This window comes from Girardinichthys multiradiatus, chromosome 24, assembly GCF_021462225.1.
Source record: "Girardinichthys multiradiatus isolate DD_20200921_A chromosome 24, DD_fGirMul_XY1, whole genome shotgun sequence".
Taxonomy (NCBI): Eukaryota; Metazoa; Chordata; class Actinopteri; order Cyprinodontiformes; family Goodeidae; genus Girardinichthys; species Girardinichthys multiradiatus.
In genome coordinates this window covers 24499570-24524546 of record NC_061816.1, presented here as the reverse complement: position 1 = coordinate 24524546, position 24977 = coordinate 24499570, and the positions used below count along the sequence as shown (strand labels likewise).

General features: G+C 41.7%; 1 protein-coding gene across 4 annotated transcripts in view; it reads left to right on the top strand.

The window, feature by feature from the left end:
• prkx (protein kinase X-linked) overlaps positions 1-13868 on the top strand; it is a 93620-nt gene extending 79752 nt beyond the window's left edge. For all 4 annotated transcript variants that reach the window (XM_047355582.1, XM_047355581.1, XM_047355580.1 and 1 more), the window contains exons 8-9: positions 4954-5031; positions 12565-13868. In XM_047355582.1, the coding sequence (XP_047211538.1) occupies positions 4954-5031; positions 12565-12690 (204 nt within the window). In that variant the 3' untranslated portion in view covers positions 12691-13868. The remainder of the gene's footprint in view (positions 1-4953; positions 5032-12564) is intronic.
• The last annotated feature ends 11109 nt before the right edge of the window (positions 13869-24977 follow it).

Here is a 24977-nt window from a genome sequence, read left to right as displayed (position 1 = left end):
ACCGCATCCTGCCCCCCACCACACAGCACGCTGCGATGGCAAGGCAAGGCGCCACCCAACGCTACCCCAGCCCCCGCCCACAGGCCAGGCCAGATACCACCGAGCACAGCGCCCACAACAGAACCTATGACCCCACACTAACAAGACAGACAAACCCCAACCCAGCCCAGATCCTGATGAGAACGCCAGCACCCTCTCCTGGCCTCCGACCCCAGACGGCAAATAGCCAATCAGTCCAGATGATATTGATTGGAGAGTGCCAGGAAGCCTCTGGAGAAGAGTCACAGCACTCATTGACACAGCTCACTTATTGATGAATAGAAGCTCAACAATGCTGCATACTTCATTTCAGTCAACTGATAAAGACCCTTTGTTTTCTTATTAAATTGATGCTTGAGTAGACACAGAACAAAACAGTTCTCCAAATTTCTTAGTTAATAATTCTCAATTACTGGTCCTTCTCAAAATATTAGCATATTGTGATAAAGTTCATTATTTTCCATAATGTCATGATGAAAATTTAACATTCATATATTTTAGATTCATTGCACACTAACTGACATATTTCAGGTCTTTTATTGTCTTAATACGGATGATTTTGGCATACAGCTCATGAAAACCCAAAATTCCTATCTCACAAAATTAGCATATCATTAAAAGGGTCTCTAAACAAGCTATGAACCTAATCATCTGAATCAACGAGTTAACTCTAAACACCTGCAAAAGATTCCTGGGGCCTTTAAAACTCCCAGCCTGGTTCATCACTCAAAACCCCGATCATGGGTAAGACTGCCGACCTGACTGCTGTCCAGAAGGCCACTATTGACACCCTCAAGCAAGAGGGTAAGACACAGAAATAAATTTCTGTACAAATAGGCTGTTCCCAGAGTGCTGTATCAAGGCACCTCAGTGGGAAGTCTGTGGGAAGGAAAAAGTGTGGCAGAAAACGATGCACAACGAGAAGAGGTGACCGGACCCTGAGGAAGATTGTGGAGAAGGGCCGATTCCAGACCTTGGGGGACCTGCGGAAGCAGTGGACTGAGTCTGGAGTAGAAACATCCAGAGCCACCGTGCACAGGCGTGTGCAGGAAATGGGCTACAGGTGCCGCATTACCCAGACCTGGGCTACAGAGAAGCAGCACTGGACTGTTGCTCAGTGGTCCAAAGTACTTTTTTCGGATGAAAGCAAATTCTGCATGTCATTCAGAAATCAAGGTGCCAGAGTCTGGAGGAAGACTGGGGAGAAGGAAATGCCAAAATGCCAGAAGTCCAGTGTCAAGTACCCACAGTCAGTGATGGTCCGGGGTGCCGTGTCAGCTGCTGGTGTTGGTCCACTGTGTTTTATCAAGGGCAGGGTCAATGCAGCTAGCTATCAGGAGATTGTGGAGCACTTCATGCTTCCATCTGCTGAAAAGCTTTATGGAGATGAAGATTTCATTTTTCAGCACGACCTGGCACCTGCTCACAGTGCCAAAACCACTGGTAAATGGTTTACTGACCATGGTATCACTGTGCTCAATTGGCCTGCCAACTCTCCTGACCTGAACCCCATAGAGAATCTGTGGGATATTGTGAAGAGAACGTTGAGAGACTCAAGACCCAACACTCTGGATGAGCTAAAGGCCGCTATCGAAGCATCCTGGGCCTCCATAAGACCTCAGCAGTGCCACAGGCTGATTGCCTCCATGCCACGCCGCATTGAAGCAGTCATTTCTGCCAAAGGATTCCAGACCAAGTATTGAGTGCATAACTGTACATGATTATTTGAAGGTTGACGTTTTTTGTATTAAAAACATTTTTCTTTTATTGGTCGGATGAAATATGCTAATTTTGTGAGATAGGAATTTTGGGTTTTCATGAGCTGTATGCCAAAATCATCCGTATTAAGACAATAAAAGACCTGAAATATTTCAGTTAGTGTGCAATGAATCTAAAATATATGAATGTTAAATTTTCATCATGACATTATGGAAAATAATGAACTTTATCACAATATGCTAATATTTTGAGAAGGACCTGTAATGTTAAATCATCAGGTATAGTTATAACGAAAGTTACTTATGTAACTACGGTCTTATGAATCCCGAATGACAACCAGAGGGCGGCGCTGAAAGCACTGAATGATTAATACCAACTATGTCACAAGGAATCCTGAGCACATACCTAACTGAGGGGTGGCCACATTGATGTAGAACCTAGCGAGTGCTTGGGAAGCCCATGATATGCAGCATCACATATGGCCTCCAGCAGAACCCCCCTCATATCAGCCCAGGAAGCAGAGATGCTCCTGGTAGAGTGGGCTTTCACATCGACCGGCAGCAGACGGCGTCCTGCACTGTAGGCTAGCCAGATGACATCCACAATCAAGTGGGAGAGATGTTGTTTAGAAAAAAAGGAACACATAACACAGGAAAAGCTGGTCTGAGTGTCTCACACCTGCAGTGGCCACAACGTATGCCTCCAGCACCCGTACTGGGCACAATTACTTAGACCCATCCTCAGTTGCACTGCACTGAGGCTAAAACTGAGCCAACCTGAATGGCTGGTTATGGTGAGAACGAGACAACACCTTAGGCGCAAACGCAATGTTAGGCCACAAGGCGACACCAGAACCATCTGGACCTCATCGGAAACATGAGGGACCGACAGAAAGAGCATGCAGCTCATTGACCCTCTTAGCTGAAACAACAGCCAACAAAAAGGCAGTCTTATACGAGAGCTAGTTGAGGTCCACCTGCACCAAAGGCTCAAAAGGGGAACAGCTCAGATCTTTGAGAATCAAGGGCAGATCCCAATCAGGCACTCGTCGAACCAGCGGTCAAAGGAGTGCAGCCCTTATCAAGCAGAAACTTGAGAAACTCGAGAATAGTGGGCACGGGACAAGAAACCAGATCGGCCTGCCTAGACTGACACATACATGGCAGCCAACACCCGATCGTCTGTGGAGAGACGTGACAACACCCTTGGGTCCCGCCAAAGGCGTGCAACTCCCTCAGGTACTCCTCTGATGGAGGGACAGAAAAGGGAGTAGGAGACCGTCCGCGCCTGAAAAAAGCACTTTGGAGGCAGACACACCTCCTAGCAGGAGTTCCTGCTGCAGCTGCCTCAGGGCCATACACATGACAACCCGCCAGTGCCGTCACTGGGCCTCCCTAACTGCACTCTAGAATGAAAAAGAGCCAGTCTCAGAGGCTTAGGAGGACTGCACCTCGTCCTCATCTCTAAAGTGAGAGGCTGACGCAGCAGGAGAAAAAACATCCTCGTCCGCAGGCAAATCCGGCATTGGTGGGAAAGAGAGCCCATCTGCTGGAGGTGAGGCATCAGATTGACGTGTCTGCAACAAGGACTTCATCTCCATCAACTCCGTTGACAACTGCTCAACCCTCGAGGCCAGGCCCTGTTCAGACTTGGCCGGCTTCCTCCTAGAGGGGGGCACAGAGACCGTGGTCTCACCACGGCGCTTCGAACACCTAAAGGGGCGACCTGCCCAGGGGTAGGGAGCTCAGCATCATTCTGAGGGCACAACTGGGCCAACCGAGCTACCCTCACCACATGAGGAATGAAACTACTATTCATGCCGAAAGCACCTCCACCAGGTAATCACGCCCAAGGCAGGTAGGGCACAGGTCGTGGCCATCATCTGCCTGAAGCGCAGACCCACGATCCATGCAGCAGTGGGAGCCTTCCATGTCCACGACTGAAAAACGAGGCTCAGCCCAATTCAGATGGGAAAAAAATAAGCCAAAATCGGGAAAGCGAACGCTTCTGTCACCCATTATATCAGAGCAGGCAAACAAAAAGAGGCCACAATGCTGCTATTAGGAGCGGTGTCGCAAACGTCGCTGTCACCAATTTAAACGAAGCACATCTAAGAAAAGCACCGTCAGTTACACTGGGAGAGGGGGCGACACCACTGCCGTCACCAGGTATAAAAAACAAAACTATAGAAACTTAACGCCGTGAGCCGAAACGGACCTCACGGTCGAGCACACTGGGAGAGGGGGGCGAAAACCGCTCTCGTCACCAGGTGTAAGACCAGACAAAACTAAAGAAAGCTTAACACCGTAAGCTGGACCACGGTTGAATGCGCTGGAAGAGGGGGTGAAAACCGCTGCCGTCACCAGGTATGGAGCCAAAAAATGACAGCAGCCAAGCTGCAATAATACCACAAACATAGTAACAAGAAGCCATGAGCTGGGAGAGGGGGCGCGAACGCTACCAACAAACAGCAAACTTGCCTGCAGAAGTCCTCCATGAAGCCCAACCCGTTGCAGCCCTAGGAGGGCGAAATACTGCAACTCCAGACAACAAGCAACAGGGCGTCCAGGTCGTCCGGTGTGTCACAGGTGTGAGTCTGTTGGTATGATCACTCGATTCAGCACCGTCCTCTGAGTAGGGATAAAATTGAACCACATTTCCATCCACTGTATAAAACAACACATAACCTTTTGCTTCTTATTGGTTGACGTTAAATTAGACAAATCTGAGCAACTATTAATACTGGTTTACTTTGTAATGTGTGACTTGATAAGCTTGTTGAACACATCAGCTTACTGTAGATTCCAGCAGTTACCCAAATGTTGCACCTGTAACACGTCAAATCTCTGGAAAACACCAAGTCCAACTTCTCTCAGAGCTGAAGCCTAATATTTCTTTCCACTGCATAAAAAGACACCTAAAGGCCATTACTGGACCTAACAGGCCATCAGCCGACACCCTCCAGTCTGAAACACAGCTTCTGACTCCAGCTCTTCGTTAAAAGAAAGAATAAAACCAAAGTCATCCACAAAACTGCCAGATCCATCAGCTCACTGTACAACTTATATCGCCACCTTTTCTTCTGGCGCAAGTATTATAACGTCAGCCCAGATTGTTTGAAGTCATCTTTGTCACTGCTTATGAGAGATGCACACACAATTTCTTGGTTATGAAGCTCAATGTTTCCTGTTTCAGAATGGAGCAGATGATGTGAAAAAGCACAGATGGTTCAAGACAGTGGACTGGGAAACTGTCCCTCTGAGGAAACTGAAGGTGGGTCTGCTTCCATAAAACTCCTTTTAAGCATTTTTATTTGAAAACCAAATTATCAATGAGACTAGATTGGGATTTGAATGAAGACCTAGTCATGTGATGCCAGTCTCCATTTAGAGTGAGACCACTTCTTAAAATGATATGTTGTGTTTTTAGTGTTTGTTTAGACTTTCTGTCCGTGTTGAGGAGCAATATAGACTTTTATTTAACTAAAATGACTTTTTTGTTTTTAGCATTTGAGCCAAAGTGTAAAGCTAACAATTTACTGTCTGGGTAATAAAGGAAGCACTTTATCAGTATGTACAGTATCAGTGAATTGAGAGACTTGTCTGCATGTTTGCTGTGACTGGAGAAGATACAGCAGGTGAGTCAAAGGTTCAGTCTAGCAAACGTATCTGCCTGTTATCTAAAATGATACAAAGTGCCCGATACAACAAAAGCCTCAAAAAGAGTCTTGTGGTTTTGATCTATCCAGAAGTTTTGGAAATTTTTTCTAGGCAATGTAAACAGGAGGGCACGCTGTGCATCACCTTGTCAACACAGCAGTTTACTGCCCAAAGTTATGCCTATTTAAAAATGGCCAAGGTGTTCGCTGTCAAGAAATATTGCATTACTTAAAAAAAACAAAAAAACAATTATTGGTTGATCAATCAGTTGGCCGATAACACTGGCCAATATCTGTAATTTCCTGAGTTTGCTAACATGAACATACATTTGAACAGTTGCCAGATTACATCAAACTGCTGTCAAAACTAAAAAATGCTACAATGGTAAGCTAGTGTTAAATTAATCTACTGATTTGGTGTGACAGAAAGGTGTCCTGAACTGTTTGAAGAACCAACCATCTCTGTTCAGTCTGTCTGTTAGTCTCCCTGTTCCCACTAAAACGAACCTGCTTACCCTTTTAAGGCTGTGGCCGTAGACACTGAGAAATTCCAGACAAGCCCCGAACCAACAGTTAATGTGACTGAAAGAACAGATTGGTTGATTGCTGTGGTTTTAATGTTCATCAATAGGACTTCATCAGTTGGCTCAGCCAGAGTCTGGCAGCTGTAGGTTAATAAAGAACAAATGAACATGATGTTTTAAAGAGTAAAGAGAGTTTAAAATTGTTTATTATTATGCCGTTATCTATTGTTAGCCAGTTGCTGAAACGAACAGCAGGCTCATGGTCACAGTTCTGACTGAGACCATTTTCTTCTGCAGTCAGGTGGAATTTGAAGTATTTCTTTTCAGATCAGGATAAGGATTGTAAAAAAATAGCTTGGAAAAATATCTGGGACATAAATATATCCATCCAGTCTATAAATTAAAACATGACCTATGCAGAAAGTTTTGCCGATAGCCATAGTGACTGTGAATTTTACAGCATGTAAAGGAGACACATTCATCACATAACAGAGACCAGTTACATTTTTTAAAAGGATATGTCATCCAAAATATATCCTTTACACATGTAGCACTTTCCTCTTGGCTTTTGTGATATTTGGGAATCGGTCAATATTAATATAAACTCAGCCTCTTCCTGAAAAGTGGCCTGCAGGTCTGTTCTCCCCTTTGCAGTATGAAAACCATCTCCCTCTAGTTCTGACAATGCTAGACGTCAAATCTGATTCTGCTACAACTTCCACCAAAGTAGGTCGTGTAGAGGAACAGCCTCAGGTTTAAGATGACTTGGCTCTAACCTGTCTGTCTGGTTGGATTACAGCCTTTGCAGCTATGTTTGCTCTGGCTGCCTGATAAGAGGGCAGAGATGGCCTAAAGGTCTGCAGCACCTAACCCAATCTTTGGCTCCCTGCTGTTGGTCTGAATCAGTGCAATCTTGACACAAAATGTAACATAATAATTTATCTGGACTATTTCAAATTTTTTTTTTTTTTGGCTTCTCTTAAAGTACCTGGCCTTTGGCAATGCACTAAGACTGCTACAGACATTCATAGTTTGGTGTTTATGACTAAATCATTCTCATGTGTTCAGTTTGCTTTCCCATGCAATTTGTAAATTAAGTTACCTTAACATTTTCAGTTAACAAATTAAACAGAAACTCATTTTAAAATAATTATTGGGCAAACATTGATGTTAGACAAAGATAACCTGAGTAAATACGTCTTGGCTCTATGTGAAAAAGTAATTACCCCCTAGCTTTTCAACCATGTTGGAAGGCTTTCCAGTGTGAAGGGCCTGTTTAAGGTCATGTGAAAGCATCTCAGTCAGATTTAAGTCCAGACTTTCGCTAGACCATTCCAAAAGCAGCTTCTTCCTTTCAGGGGTGGACTTGCTGGTGTGCTTTGCACCCTGCTGAATAGCTCAGTTGAGCTGGCCATACATTCTTCTTCAGTATTTCTGCTAGAGAGCCGAATTTGTGTCTTTCTTTCTGCTCTCAGTGGAGGACGACGCTTTTCTTTGTCTCCCGCAACCTCCCCTATCTGCCCAGCTTCTGCTGTGTCTTGTCTTCCTTTTTGGAGCCGTTTTTCACATATCTTCCAAAATTCTGAGTTATGGATTTGGTCAGCTGGTCTCTCAATGCAATTGGTAAAATTTTCTCGACAAGAAGACAGGGTGAAGGGGAACCCTCTTGTCCAGACGGGACATTTTTCTCCAGATACACGATGGACTCCTGTTGATATTGTCAGTCGAGGATGTCGAAGATGTGTACACAATTGGATGTTTGATAACAGGATTTCTGCTTTTTGGAGTTGGTAGTTACCTGGCATATAGAGAATTTAGAAAAACAACGGCAGATGTTCTGGCCATTGTAAGGCTGCCTGGCATGTATGATGGGATCTTCATGGCGATCAGCACTCAGACTGAGATGTTACGTGAGCTTAATCGCAGACTGGATGTGATCCTTACACAGGATCGCAGGCAGGTTGCAGTTCCTGGACTCGGGTGAAATGGGATAAATCTTGGAGAAAGTTGTTCGCTTGGATCTGGCGAAAGACCAGGAATTTGGCTATTATTCGCCTTTGAGAAGCACCAGACTCTGAAGGCTGACGGAAAATTAAGAGACAGCCTAACCCAAATAATTGGTTTTTTTTTCTGAATCTGGCTCCCCTGCACGGCCTTGATGGCTGGCTATCTTCAACTTCTCCTGGAAGTTATGTAAACATGACGCTCTGCTCCCTCTGCCCCCTCCCTTCCCTGAGGACATCTGTGAACCTGCTCAGAACTGTGTGGCCGGTTGATTAACATTCCATCGTATCATCAAGGACAATGGCCTCTGTGACAGTGCTTCACGGACTTACTTTGCACACACTCAAATGCACACACACACATGCTCAAGATAAACATATGCACACCGCCTTCACCGGATCCCCTGCATGATGTTGTTTTGTATACATGTTGCTTCTTTGTGCTGATGTTTTTTTTTGCAATCTCAAACTAAGGATAAAGTGTGAAATATGATTTTTTTTTTTCCCTCTTCTTACCTGATGTGGTCTCTTTTTTCATCTACCTAAATGTGTGATGTCATTACTTTTTATAGATTTTCAGATTTCTCAGAAGGATTACCAGCGAAAGCCAAATATTATTAGTATTTGAAAATTTGGAATGAAGCTGTTTTTACACCAATGACCAGAGAATTTTAGAATTCTCAAAAGGATTGTATTACAACTATATCATACCAGTGACAGCCAAACATTATTAGTATTTAAAAAGTTTAGACTAAAACTGTTTTATACCAGTGACCCAGCTTATTTGAATGATGGGACCACAACTGCCTCATACCTGCGACCTCAAAGATTAATATTATCATTTTTGCTTCTTGCACCAGATTAATTCCTTACCACAGAGGAGTTAATGAACTAATTACCTCTATTAGAAAGACTGGCTTAGAACCAGCTCTTACCAGTAAACTCCCAAGGATAATTAGTGTCATTTGATTTGTTTATCTGTTTGATTTTCTGTATCATTGTAATGTTTTTCCTCATGTATAGCGCTTTGAGTGCTTTGTTGCTGAAAAGCGCTATATAAATAAACTTGACTTGACTTGTCTATTAAAGATATAGTATATAGTAGGTGTTCCAGGTTCTGAAACAGCCCCAGACCGTCACACCACCACTCCTTTCACTTTTGTCCCATCAGTCCACATAATATTTTGCCAAAAGTCTTGACGATCATCAAGTTGTTCTTTGGTAAATGTGAGATGGGTCTCTGTGTTCTTCTTGATCAGCAGTGGTTCTGGCTGTGGAACTCTCCCATAGAGACCATTTTTGCCCATTGACTCCTTCATATTGTTCAATCATGACCTCTGACCTCAACTAAGGCAGTGATGCCTGCAGAGCTTTATATTTTTTAGTGGATCCTTCTGTGACCTGCTGAATGAGTCGCTGATGCGCTGTTGGAGTAATTTTGGTAGGCCCACCACTCCTGGAAAGGTTCTTCACTGTTCCATGTTTTCTCCATATGTGGATCGGGCCTAAAATTCCATAGGGTGGTGCACACTACATAATCAATTCCTACATTTGTAGTTCTTATAATGTGGGAATTTCCGACATGGAATTACTGACTGGCTCAGAAGATGTCTGTGGTTTAAACATACAGTAATAATGATTAAATGAGTTGCTCCATTTTCAGAATGTACGATTGCATTTTACTAGCAGATGCTACAAAACCATCAACTTTGTGTCACCACTCAGATGATGTGTCTCATACAGCAGCAGTAAAACGATAAAAGGAGGTTACTGATGATGCACAGTTGCAGTGTAATGACAAAATGAAGGAGATTCTTAAAGTTACTAACTTTATTGCAGAAAGTTATTCTGGAAAGAAATAAGCAGCAACAGAGGGTAGGTCAAGAAGAGAGAACAGAGAAGAAAGAAAGAGTTGGAGAAACATGCTACACATTACAGCAATGTAAACAGTTTAGATCATCACTGATGCTGTCTCAGCAAAAACAGAGTACCTGTGAGCAATTTAATGGTTTTCATTTTATTTTAACAAAGTTGACAAAAGATGCAGCTCAGATGAACACTAGAGAAAGGAACAATATTTATCAAGTAAAAGGGACAGTAATAAATGTCTTAATCTGAGGTGAGAATTTGACAATTTTACGATCTAAAGTTAATCTCACATGTAGTACAATTTCTTCCTGGATAGTTTTCCATGCTTACAAATATTTGTTCCATTAAACCCTGTGTCATTTACTGGAAAGAGACAAAGCAGAAGACCAAACAGGATAAGAGAAGAGAGAGCGACCTAAGATGGCAACTAGGAAGGCAGACAGAGACAACAAATTGTAGCTGCGTGTTAATCAAAGATATGAGTAGGACAATGTAAGGCGGGTCAGGCGGTAACCAGTTCTGGGTATAGACAACAGATTTTTTCTGGCTGTAGGTACTACAGGTCCTTCTCAAAATATTAGCATATTGTGATAAAGTTCATTATTTTCCATAATGTCATGATGAAAATTTAACATTCATATATTTTAGATTCATTGCACACTAACTGAAATATTTCAGGTCTTTTATTGTCTTAATACAGATGATTTTGGCATACAGCTCATGAAAACCCAATATTCCTATCTCACAAAATTAGCATATTTCATCCGACCAATAAAAGAAAAGTGTTTTTAATACAAAAAACGTCAACTTTCAAATAATCATGTACAGTTATGCACTCAATACTTGGTCGGGAATCCTTTGGCAGAAATGACTGCTTCAATGCGGCGTGGCATGGAGGCAATCAGCCTGTGGCACTGCTGAGGTCTTATGGAGGCCCAGGATGCTTTGATAGCGGCCTTTAGCTCATCCAGAGTGTTGGGTCTTGAGTCTCTCAACGTTCTCTTCACAATATCCCACAGATTCTCTATGGGGTTCAGGTCAGGAGAGTTGGCAGGCCAATTGAGCACAGTGATACCATGGTCAGTAAACCATTTACCAGTGGTTTTGGCACTGTGAGCAGGTGCCAGGTCGTGCTGAAAAATGAAATCTTCATCTCCATAAAGCTTTTCAGCAGATGGAAGCATGAAGTGCTCCAAAATCTCCTGATAGCTAGCTGCATTGACCCTGACCCTGCCCTTGATAAAACACAGTGGACCAACACCAGCAGCTGACACGGCACCCCAGACCTTCACTGACTGTGGGTACTTGACACTGGACTTCTGGCATTTTGGCATTTCCTTCTCCCCAGTCTTCCTCCAGACTCTGGCACCTTGATTTCCGAATGACATGCAGAATTTGCTTTCATCCGAAAAAAGTACTTTGGACCACTGAGCAACAGTCCAGTGCTGCTTCTCTGTAGCCCAGGTCAGGCGCTTCTGCCGCTGTTTCTGGTTCAAAAGTGGCTTGACCTGGGGAATGCGGCACCTGTAGCCCATTTCCTGCACACGCCTGTGCACGGTGGCTCTGGATGTTTCTACTCCAGACTCAGTCCACTGCTTCCGCAGGTCCCCCAAGGTCTGGAATCGGCCCTTCTCCACAATCTTCCTCAGGGTCCGGTCACCTCTTCTCGTTGTGCAGCGTTTTCTGCCACACTTTTTCCTTCCCACAGACTTCCCACTGAGGTGCCTTGATACAGCACTCTGGGAACAGCCTATTCGTTCAGAAATTTATTTCTGTGTCTTACCCTCTTGCTTGAGGGTGTCAGTAGTGGCCGTCTGGACAGCAGTCAGGTCGGCAGTCTTACCCATGATTGGGGTTTTGAGTGATGAACCAGGCTGGGAGTTTTAAAGGCCTCAGGAATCTTTTGCAGGTGTTTAGAGTTAACTCGTTGATTCAGATGATTAGGTTCATAGCTCGTTTAGAGACCCTTTTAATGATATGCTAATTTTGTGAGATAGGAATTTTGGGTTTTCTTGAGCTGTATGCCAAAATCATCCGTATTAAGACAATAAAAGACCTGAAATATTTCAGTTAGTGTGCAATGAATCTAAAATATATGAATGTTAAATTTTCATCATGACATTATGGAAAATAAGGAACTTTATCACAATATGCTAATATTTTGAGAAGGACCTGTATTAATGGCCCAAGCAGAGTCCTGACTCTAGCCCCCTATGAAGGGGGCTAACGATTAAGGTCATGGTAAGGTGGATTTACTAACTCGGAGCTAATTTGCCAAAGCTAAATTATTAAACTACGAGCAAACATGCAGAAAGCTGCTCAGCAGTTAGAAGAACAGTTTGATTGATGTAATGGTAATAAAGGTTTTCCACTAATTAATGAGAAGGATATAAATTATTTTTAGCGTTTAATTTTTTTATAACATGTAAATAAAAATTGATAATTCTTTTTCAAAACTGAGTCTCTTACATTGGTTTATCATCCTCAGAGAGATGCCCATATCATTTCTTGTCAGAAACAAACTTCTGGTTGAATAAAAATAATTCAAAAGGCTTTTGGTATAAATAATTTTGGTCTTACTCTAATTCCTGTTTCACAAAAGGGTGTTTGGTTTTTGTGTTATAAACATTTCTTCTGAATTATCTGTGCAACAGAAAGCAAACAGAATAAATTTATAAGAGGGTCAATAGGGCTACTTGTTTTTAAAACAGGTACTCCTCTAATACTAAGCTGTGTTCTCCTGTGTCCACAGCCTCCAATAATTCCTAAAGTCTCTCATGAAGGCGACACATCCAACTTTGATGTCTATCCGGACAATGACTGGAAGAAAGACCCTCCTGTGCCTCAGAAGGACCTGGAGATCTTCAAGAACTTCTGAAAATGGCTGATGTGTTGTTAGATGGACAGAACATTGTTTGAGTAGTAAAGCTGCTGCTCCTGGTACTGTCATTGAGATATCATCTTATTTATCAAAGCAGGGGAGTCATGTTCTGTTCCCTGAACATTGACCCCTAAAATACAAACTGCACATGATAAATGCTGAGAGATGTATGAAACATAAACACAAATGTTTGCTTTTTATGTTTTTATTTATCTGACTTCGGTCACACCAATACTGTTTGAACGTTTTATTTGAGTTGTTCTCTTTGAGCCTACTCATATGCAAAAAAATGTTTCCTTTGAAACCAAAAGACTGTTACTTTCTAAAATATTCAGGTCTTTTTTTATATTGTTATGTTTTCTAATTTGACTCTTTTTAAACTGTTCATGAAGTCCTGTTGAAGATGACTCCAGACTGGTGCTGGCTGACTTATTGTACTGTACGTGCTCAGACACTTTATTGGAAATTACGTGACAGGTAGCTCTTAAGAAGGCACCTTCATCAGTGTGATGCAGATGATGTCACAAGTAGAGTTCCCTCAATGGCCACGTTCATGGTCAACATAATCCGAGTACATATGACAATATGTTGATGAGAGCAGACTTGTAAACACCCTGTCTCCTCTCTCTTATTTGCCATCATACTTCTGCAGCAGCTTCATTTACAGCCAAAGGACTTAGATACAGGTAAAATCTCATCTTTCCATCCGATGTACAAAAACACACAAAACGGTTCTTATCTCTGACTTTAGATCAGACTACACTTTTCCTGTTTTAGGTCAGTTAGGATTACCTAAATTGGTTCTATTTGCTATTTGTCAGGATTGTGAGATATCTTTTATAACTTTATTGAAATTCAGAAGTTTACATACGCTAAGATTACTGTTACTTTAATTGAGAAATCCAGAAGATGTCATAGCTCTGTAAGCCTCTAATAGGTAAATTCACAACGTTTAGGTTGAATAAAGGCACACCTGTTGATGTATTTTAAGCCAACAAATGAAACATTCTGCTTCCTTTTGTAAAATCAATATTCAGATGTAAATTCAGATGAAGTTTCCATGTGCATCTGTACAGTTATCTGCAAGTATAAACAGCATGGAATGTCTATCTATCATACTGTTCAGGATGTAGACAGGTTCTGTGTTACAGAAATAAACATGTTTTGGTGTAAAATGTGTGATTCAACCCTAGGACTAAAGCTAAAGACCTTGTGAAGATGCTGTTGAAGCTGTTAAGAGAACATCAATATCCAAAGTGAAGCGAGTACTATCCCAACAAGGGCTAAAAGTGTGTATGGTTGAGGTGCAAACACACCCTCCATTTTTGCTACCTATATGACCCCTTCTCTTTTCCAATGGTTATAATCAGTCTGACAGAGAGAGGTATCCCAATCTTTGTGGTTTTTAGTATAACAATGACCATCAGAGGGACCCTTTGTGGGGTGCCTTGTGACGACATTGTTGTAAATAAGCACCGTTTAACTAAACAATCTGAACTGAAACTATCTGTGTAGTTATGCTGCTATAGGCTTAGGCTGTTGGAGGACATAATGACCACTTTCACCCTCTTCGCTACATTCTCACACTACTCTCCAATTTTGCATTGTTTGCTGTTATTTCAGCTTTTAACTTTGTTCTCTCTTTTCTCTTCCTAGAAGCTACACTTGGCCTGGTTCTGTGACTACCTGTGACACCTTTCTGGAGAGGGGCATCATCCGAACTTTTGCTGGCAACAACTTAATGCTCACCCTCTACCGATGATCCACATAGCCCTGTCTTTTAGTGTTTAACCCTTTCTCTCTCCTAGACATGGCGATTGACTGAGCTTTACTGTAACTAATTATATGTGCTCTTTTTCAGACTCTAACCTTGAAAACTGGCTCAGAGTTTATCTGTTCTTTCTTTCTAGGTGAAACGACTAAAGGAGCTACATCCATTAACATTTACTTCTCCTTCCCATAGAAAGGACTCCTGGATCAGTGCTTCTTTGTTCTCTTTGTGTCTCTGCTCTGTTCTTTCTCTCAAACCCCCAGTCGGTCGTGGCAGATGGCTGCTCACACTGAGCCTGGTTCTGCTGGAGGTTTCTTCCTGTTAAAAGGGAGTTTTTCCTCTCCACTGTCGCTACACGCATGCTCAGTATGAGGGATTGCTGCAAAGTCAACCCCAGTGACTGTCCACTGTCTCTACAGGCTCATCCGGGAGGAGGGAATGCTGCAAGTCACTGACTGGATGCAATCTGCTGGGTTTCCTTAGACAGAAAAACTTTTTTATCCAATTTGAATAAATAACTCTGACTGCACTGTTCAATGGTTAGGACTAATTGGAATGTATGTTCCTGACTGTTGTGAAGTGCCTTGAGACAACATGTGTTGTGAATTGGCGCTATATAAATAAAACTGAATTGAATTGAATTGTACAGTGAGAACAAAGACCTTAATGATTGGAGGCATATTCTGTGGTCTGATGGAACAAAAATTTTAAGTTTTTTATCATAATGACCATTGTTACATTTGGAGGAAAAAGGGGGAAGCTTGCAAGCCTGAGAACACAATCTCAGTTGTGAAGTACAAAGGTGGCAGCATCATGGTGTGGGGGTGTTTTTTCCTGCAAGGGGGACTGGTTAATGTCACAAAATGGATGATACTGTAAGAAAAGGACATTATGTGTCCTTTTCTTACGGTATTTGTAACCAAATATGTTACAAATGTCCCTTTTCCATTTTTCCTACTTTGGCCGACTCCACTCAGCTTGTTATGCGACCATTTCCATTACTGTCTTTTTGATTCATTTCAGTTTATTTATATAGCTCCAATTCACAACACGTGTTGTCTCAAAGCACTTTACAAAGTCAGTTCAATCGAATAATACAGATTTCAAGTTGGGTACATACATTCCAAGAGGTTCTAATTATCAAACAATGCAGTCAAATTTAATTTATTATTCAAATTGGATTAAAAGTTTTCTATCTAAGGAAACCCAGTAGATTGCTCTGAGACACTGGCCTGCAGCATTCACTTTTCCTCAATGAGCTTGTTGGGACAGTGGACACTCGCTTGTATCATCGACTTTGCAGCTAAGCAGATAAGCTCTGAGCCAGTTTTCAAGTCTAGAGTATGATAGCGAGCACATATAGTTAGTTGCAGCAATTCCTAAGCCAATAGTTATATCTAGGAGAGAGACAGGGTTAAACACTGAAAGAGAGGACTAAATACAGGGGTTGGACAATGAAACTGAAACACCTGTCATTTTAGTGTGGGAGGTTTCATGGCTAAATTGGACCAGCCTGGTAGCCAGTCTTCATTGATTGCACATTGCACCAGTAAGAGCAGAGTGTGAAGGTTCAAGTAGCAGGGTAAGAGCACAGTTTTGCTCAAAATATTGAAATGCACACAACATGGGTGACATACCAGAGTTCAAATGAGGACAAATTGTTGGTGCACGTCTTGCTGGCGCATCTGTGACAAAGACAGCAAGTCTTTGTGATGTATCAAGAGCCACGGTATCCAGGGTAATGTCAGCATACCACCAAGAAGGACAAACCACATCCAACCACGGCTGCCCAAATCACGGCAGAATTAAATGTGCACCTCAACTCTCCTGTTTCCTCCAGAACTGTCCTTCGGGAGCTCCACAGGGTCAATATACACGGCCGGGCTGCTATACCCAAACCTTTGGTCACTCATGCCAATGCCAAACATCGGTTTCAATGGTGCAAGGAGCGCAAATCTTGGGCTGTGGACAATGTGAAACATGTATTGTTCTCTGATGAGTCCACCTTTACTGTTTTCCCCACATCCGGGAGAGTTACGCTGTGGAGAAGCCCCAAAGAAGCGTACCACCCAGACTGTTGATTGCCCAGAGTGATGCATGGGGGTGGATCAGTGATGGTTTGGGCTGCCATATCATGGCATTCCGTTGGCCCAATACTTGTGCTAGATGGGCGCGTCACTGCCAAGGACTACCGAACCATTCTTGAGGACCATGTGCATCCAGTGGTTCAAACATTGTATCCTGAAGGTGGTGCCGTGTATCAGGATGACAATGCACCAATACACACAGCAAGACTGGTGAAAGATTGGTTTGATGAACATGAAAGTGAAGTTGAACATTTCCCATGGCCTGCACAGTCACCAGATCTAAATATTATTGAGCCACTTTGGGGTGTTTTGGAGGAGCAAGTCAGGAAATGTTTTGCTCCACCAGTATCACGTAGTGACCTGGCCACTATCCTGCAAGACGAATGGCTTAAAATCCCTCTGACCACTGTGCAGGACTTGTATATGTCATTCCCAAGACGAATTGATGCAGTATTGGCCGCAAAAGAAGGCCCTACACCATACTAATAAATTATTGTGGTCCAAAACCAGGTGTTTCTGTTTCATTGTCTAACCCCTGTATATCGTCTGTAGAAGGAGAGCATTATGTTGTTGGCAGCAGCAGCTCAGCTGATGCCACCCTCCAGGAAGGTGCCATAGCTAAACACAGAGCCAGGCCAGATGTAGCTTCAAGGAAGAGAAAACAACAGAGAGAACATAAAGTAAAAAATTGAAAAAACATCAAATTAAAGCTGTAAACAGCATTGGCAGCCCTCGCAGCAAAGCGCCGCTCAATCTGTGTAGCGACCCGGGAGTCCGGCATTGCCGCCTCCTCGTCTATGTCAAGCCTGCGGCGCCATTCTTCACGTTGCCACTAGGCGGTGCCGTGAGTAAGCATTCATATGACCTTTATTCATGCCCGGTTGTGCTGCTGTCAGAAGAATTCAAAATTTGTCCGAAATCCTACCTTCCCGATGAAAAGCTCGGGTGTCAGTGGTTGTTAGTGGGTGGGGCTAAGGCGATGTTATCAGTTGACTGTGCCAACATCAGCATTTGTCCACGATGATGCATACCAAATTGGTTGAAGTTCCTAGGGGGCTCCGTTTTCCCAAATCCCAGTGTAATGATATAGAGCTGTTTGGAGAATGACAAAGATCAACCATATTCAGTTTGGAGCAAATCGGATCATGCATGTATGATTTACAGCCAACCATACTCAAATGCCAAGATATCGAAATTCGCCATGCCTGCTTTGATGCAACAAAAAGCTTTTCATAACTTTTGATCCTCAATGCCTTGAGAGTACACTGAGTCATTTTAAAATTCTGTAAGGCAAAAGCTGGAGGAGGAGTTTGCTCAGATACAGAAGCTAGAAATGGCAAAAATGGGGTTGAAATAGCAAATTCAATCCAATATGGGCGACTTCATGTAGGGTTTGGACCAAGGCTCCAAGAGACTTTATTTGTAGGTTCTGAGAAGTTACATATGTGTACCAAATTTCACAATCCTCGGTCAAAGCATGGTTTTTTTTATTTTGTAGGGGTCGCTGTGGAGGAATTAGGCCACGCCCCCATATATTTCACTACACCTCTTTTGGGGACTGGACTAGGATCAATCATGTTGAATTTGGTGCAAATCAGATGATATACGTGGAAATTAGAGCCATGGGATGACATCTAACTTTACCACGCCGCCATGGCCACACCCTCCAGTAAAAACACAGCGTTCCAAACAGACAAAAGTCCTGTTGTGATTATGAATCTGACAATATTATTTAATATTTATGTTTTAATATTTTATCAAATAATATTTAGGTCTGTTAAGGGTTGTCCTGTGAATACCAGCCCAGTAAGGCGATGGTATTCGGACAAAATAGAAAGGTGTGAGACGAGCTCTGACATTATTGAACAGCATAAACCCTGCACATACAGGTCCTTCTCAAAATATTAGCATATTGTGATAAAGTTCATTATTTTCCATAATGTCATGATGAAAATTTAACATTCATATATTTTAGATTCATTGCACACTAACTGAAATATTTCAGGTCTTTTATTGTCTTAATACGGATGATTGTGGCATACAGCTCATGAAAACCCAAAATTCCTATCTCACAGAATTAGCATATTTCATCCGACCAATAAAAGAAAAGTGTTTTTAATACAAAAAACGTCAACCTTCAAATAATCATGTACAGTTATGCACTCAATACTTGGTTGGGAATCCTTTTGCAGAAATGACTGCTTCAATGTGGCGTGTCATGGAGGCAATCAGCCTGTGGCACTGCTGAGGTCTTATGAAGGCCCGGGATGCTTCGATAGCGGCCTTTAGCTCATCCAGAGTGTTGGGTCTTGAGTCTCTCAATGTTCTCTTCACAATATCCCACAGATTCTCTACGGGGTTCAGGTCAGGAGCGTTGGCAGGCCAATTGAGCACAGTGATACCATGGTCAGTAAACCATTTACCAGTGGTTTTGGCACTGTGAGCAGGTGCCGGGTCGTGCTGAAAAATGAAATCTTCATCTCCATAAAGCTTTTCAGCAGATGGAAGCATGAAGTGCTCCAAAATCTCCTGATAGCTAGCTGCATTGACCCTGCCCTTGATAAAACACAGTGGACCAACACCAGCAGCTGACACGGCACCCCAGACCATCACTGACTGTGGGTACTTGACACTGGACTTCTGGCATTTTGGCATTTCCTTCTCCCCAGTCTTCCTTCAGACTCTGGCACCTTGATTTCCGAATGACATGCAGAATTTGCTTTCATCCTAAAAAAGTACTTTGGACCACTGAGCAACAGTCCAGTGCTGCTTCTCTGTAGCCCAGGTCAGGCGCTTCTGCCGCTGTTTCTGGTTCAAAAGTGGCTTGACCTGGGGAATGCGGCACCTGTAGCTCATTTCCTGCACACGCCTGTGCACGGTGGCTCTGGATGTTTCTACTCCAGACTCAGTCCACTGCTTCCACAGGTCCCCCAAGGTCTGGAATCGGCCCTTCTCCACAATCTTCCTCAGGGTCCGGTCACCTCTTCTCGTTGTGCAGCGTTTTCTGCCACACTTTTTCCTTCCCACAGACTTCCCACTGAGGTGCCTTGATACAGCACTCTGGGAACAGCCAGAAATTTCTTTCTGTGTCTTACCCTCTTGCTTGAGGGTGTCAATAGTGGCCTTCTGGACAGCAGTCAGGTCGGCAGTCTTACCCATGATTGGGGTTTTGAGTGATGAACCAGGCTGGGAGTTTTAAAGGCCTCAGGAATCTTTTGCAGGTGTTTAGAGTTAACTCGTTGATTCAGATGATTAGGTTCATAGCTCGTTTAGAGACCCTTTTAATGATATGCTAATTTTGTGAGATAGGAATTTTGGGTTTTCATGAGCTGTATGCCAAAATCATCCGTATTAAGACAATAAAAGACCTGAAATATTTCAGTTAGTGTGCAATGAATCTAAAATATATGAATGTTAAATTTTCATCATGACATTATGGAAAATAATGAACTTTATCACAATATGCTAATATTTTGAGAAGGACCTGTATATGGAATGAATTCACACAATTTCTTAAAATACAAGAATTTATTAACAAAAATAAGTCAACTCAAAGTCAAACATATTTCAATCAACAAACTATTTACTATGCTAAAACAATCCAATTAAACTACCAAGCAGAATTAAAGAATAGGAAAAATTAATGGGCTATGTACAATATAAACAAGCTGATTAAAGATGATTGGAAATTATGACCAAAAGAGTGATGCAACATTACCATGCAATATTTATGTTTGAGAACCAAGGATTATCTTGATGAATCTGGAAATGAAGTTAAGTTAGTCTTGGAACCAACTTAGAAAATAATTAGCAACATTTAAACAACCCTTCACAATGCAAGATCAGATAAAATATTATTTTAATGAAATAATATTTTAAGGAATGATCTGCTGAATAAAACCAACCTTCTGGATGACTAATTCTCAACGGTGTCTAATTAGCAACCTTCATTTATTCAAATAATATTTGAAGAAATATTATAAAGGGGAAATTCTGGAAACGAGCCAAATCTTTCTGGAGAAATGGGCTTAATGGTGTTTACTTAGTTATCAAATCTAGTAAATGATGTTCAAGGACTATTATTCACTACCTTGAAAACCAACAACCTTTCTGTTGAATACTCTTTAGTAGCAAGCACGTGTTCTTACCGGTTAGCAGTTGAGCTAGCAAAGAAGCGGATAGCACCAGAAACACACACATACCTTTAAAATACCTCGGTTAATATAAGGGTTAAAATGCATAAGCGCGGATGGCGCGTTATGATCAATGTTCTGTTTAGAAATCACCCTTTAAATAAAGTTTGTCTTAACTTTAAAAAAACATACAAAGAACACAAACCGGGCACGTGAGCTGCAGATAGCCTGCTAGCACTAAGATAGCCGAGTTTCACAAAAACAAAACTTCATAGAATGAAAAAGTTCAGATTATTTCATCCTAACTTTTAATCTGCCCAAACCTAACCTCTGACCATGGTGAGGAAATGTTGTCCAAGGGGCGATGAAGTTTGAAGAAGGTAGCCACAGTGAACAAAGGGTAAGCTTCCCGCTAACCTCCTCAGCTTCTCACGATCAGAAGGTGCTTTCGTTCTGTGAACGAAAGGGTTAGCTCCGGAGCTGTAGCTGGGTGGCCTGTCCTGTCCGCTGCGGTCTCCGCTGTCTTCCTTCCAGACTGGGAGACCGCGTCTTTGCAGGGGCTTCTCTCAAACACCGTTTGCGTCTGCGGGGGCTCGGAGAGACAGTCAAGCAATGCTTGTACCTTAATTACCCCCGTTCATGAATGGAAATACCGGATACACAGACAGTATTTCATCCGTACTTATCTTTGCATATGATCGATGATCGTATGGCTTCCTTGGATCCATTTGAAGAGTTTATGTCTTTTTGCCAGCAAAAGCGCGCCGGGCCTCCCCTGACCGTGTGGAAAGAGGGCGGATGTAGCAACAGCTGTGTTTTTATTCAGGTAGTGGCGTCACAGGAAGTCCGCAGTTATCCCGTTTCCTGACTGTGCCGGAAGAAGGTTAATGTACTTTATTTTGAAAGTTCCAGAAATGTCCGTACCGGAGTTTAATGTTGAAATCCATGGCTGTGGATCCCAACAGTCCCTCATCTGAGGCCATGAGAATATCATTAGTGACTATCATTAGTGCTGTTTCAGGGCTATAGCAAGCCCTGAAACCTGACTGAAACTCTTTTAACAGATCATTGTTCTCTCAAACCCCCAGTCAGTCGTGGCAGATGGCCGCACACACTGAGCCTGGTTCTGCTGGAGATTTCTTCCTGTTAAAAGGGAATTTTTCCTCTCCAGAATCAGAAAAGCTTTATTGCCAAGTACGTTTTTGGACATACAAGGAATTTGTTTTGGCGTACTCGGTGCAATACAGTACAAATTAAACAGTATAAACATATCTACAATATAATATAAATATATGTGCACAGTTTTAAGTGAGTGAGAGTAAATATAGAGCAGTATTGGGTGCGAGAGCAGTACAACAGTGCAGGTGATCATTGTGCAATTATGGCAGTGCAAGTAAAGCAGGAGTCCAAGCTGAGCGTTAATGTAACGCATAGAGTTACAAGTTACAAGTGTCCTGTCAGCAAAAAAGGGGGGGGGTGTGGGGGAAAGGGAGAATGTCAAGGTGGTTTCCGGGCTTTGTTAACCAGGCTGGTGGCAGATGGGAAAAAACTGTTCTTGTGGCGTGAGGTTTTGGTCCGGATGGACCGCAGCCTCCTGCCAGAGGGGAGAGTCTCAAAGAGTCTGTGACCGGGGTGGGAGGGATCAGCCAGAATCTTCCCTGCCCGCTTCAGGGTCCTGGAGGTGTACAGTTCCTGGAGCGACAGTGGACTGCAGCCAATCACCTTCTCAGCAGACCGAATGACATGATGTTTGAGGAAGGTCTGATTACAGGTCAATATTTCATAGTTTCAGAATACCCAAAAAGAATTTCAAAAATGGTCAAGTACAACGTCTCTCTCGCATTGTCACTAAGTCCTCACTGGAGGAATGAGCTACCCTTTTTCCCATGAGTGCTACAACTTTTGGAACCCCATGTTACTTTATTCTGACATTCCCCTCTTCTGGCGCAGGGTCCAACCCATGCGACAATCCAGCAAAAAGTTTGTACAAAAATGTTCTAGTAACCAAGATCACATAACCTAGAACCAAAGAGATGAATTCTGACATAACTATGTGTCACTATGAATTTAATGAAAGCAACATAAAGAAAATCCAGATGTTTTTAACTGCAATTCAGTTCCATTAACAACTAAACACAAACTTTAGTTATTCAGTTCATCAATGTCTCACTTAGAAATTAATCACATATCATCCTGATTTGTCTTGTACAAAGATGAGTATTAGATTAATGGACATCTAATGTAATTCAGATGCATAAACCCTACAAATTTGAATTTAATAAATAATTCCCTCCAAATATAAAGTCATGACTCAGATTCTTCATCAAAAATATATTCCTTACTTTTGCATATCTTGAACTGTCAGCTAGTTTAATGGTACCAGGGAAACTTTCAATCTAATAAATCACCAATGATTCTGCTTGCAAAACTAATTCTTCAAACTAGTTTAAACTATTTCATTAACCTTTTAATAATAAAACACATAAATCCAAAAGTCATGCTACATCCTTAATTATTATACAAAAAACAAACAAACATGTTTTTAAGGCAACAATCACTACAAGCATTTTTATTCTATTGTCTCTTAAACTGTTAAAACTCAGGAAGGGAGGTGCTGAGCGTCACCATGACAACAAAGGCATGAACCAACCTGGTAGGTGGGTGGAGTCAGGCAGAACTAACCTTTGATTGGCAGCCTATGGGCGGACCCACAGTTTCTTCATCCCATCCCATATTAGTGAACCTTAAACTGCAAAACTGTTAACATGCACCTACCTCAGAAACAAGCTGCTTCTTAACTCTCCTGAAAACTCAAAGTTTTAATCAATCTGGGATTTAGAAACATTATTCTAAACATGGATTATTGTTTCATGCAACATATAATCAAACATTCAGTCCAACAAAACAAAGACAAAACATCAAAGACAGACAAATGGCCAAATTTGAAGCTTCAAGAATTCAAATAAATTTTTAACAATCTCTTTTCAGAATATGTTTTCTTAACCATATCTTTTAATGCTATAATTGATCATTTTTGTTATGACAATCGTCAGGATACTTTTTTTAAAAATGAGTGCACATAGTCCAAAAAATCTCAAAGTATTTAGAAGCACAGCAACAGTTTTCTCTTAAATGAATCCAAATTTACTGATTCTAAAACCTTTTGCTAATTCTTTGTACTGTAACTCTGTAATAATGATAACTACAATCCTGAGAGTTATTGTTATAATTCTCTTTTTGTTTGGCTCAATTTGATCGCAGCTGTATTGCAGAATTTCAGGTTTAATGCAAAGAAGTATTTTAATTCAATTCAAATTCAAAGATACATTATTGATCCCCGAGGGGAAATTAGAAAAGTCGGCGTTGACATTTTCATGTTATACCCAAACTAAACAAAACTGCAGTGTTTGACTTAATCAGAAATTAAGATAAGAAGCTTGTCTCCAAACTGGACTTTTTCCCACATAGTGTTTCAAAAAGAACAAACATCATTTTCTTTAATTTGGGCTATTTAAATTTTGAGAGTTGGGGAAAACTTATTACTAGAACCCCTCTTTTACAATCCAAATGCTGATAAATGTTCCAATATTTTATCTCTTAGTAATCTGAAATCACCTTGTGTACCTTTCTACTCCTATGTATTCCTTTAATCTTTAAACCCTAAGAAATCAAACAAGGAGACTGGAGTTTAAGCCGACCATCCTCTTACTGTTAAGAGAGCCTTTATTTCTTTTCTTTTCCTAAAATGAAGGATTTTACTTGTCTTGATTCTGTTATAAAAATCCTAACCTTGGTTCCAAAACTAAACTCTTCAACCCCAATCTGTGTTCCCCAGAGTAGAAAGTTTGAGTATTATTGCATTTCAAAGCCACCAAATGACTGGAACTCATCATTGGCTTAGATCTGTTTTAATAGGTAATCGGTCTACCTTTAATTAAATATTATAATTTTATGGACCCAAAATCTATGGCTTACGGGCTTCAGGAGTCCAGGAACCACAAGTTGAGTACTACTGCATTGAACAATGGTGTTAACTTTCTGCAGAGATTGAAGGATTGGCTAAATATATTATTTCTGCTTGGACAATAATCAGATTTAAAATTATTAGTTCACAGCTCCTAATTTACCTCAGATCATATTTGCTCCTATCCCAGTTCATAAGAAGCTTCAGACAAACATTATGCTAAAAAGCCAAAAACAAAACAAACAAAAACCAGATCTGTTTTAAAATAAAGAAAAAGCATGCTTAAAAAACTTAGTACTGTGGTGGAAAATAACTCCACGGTTCTGAAG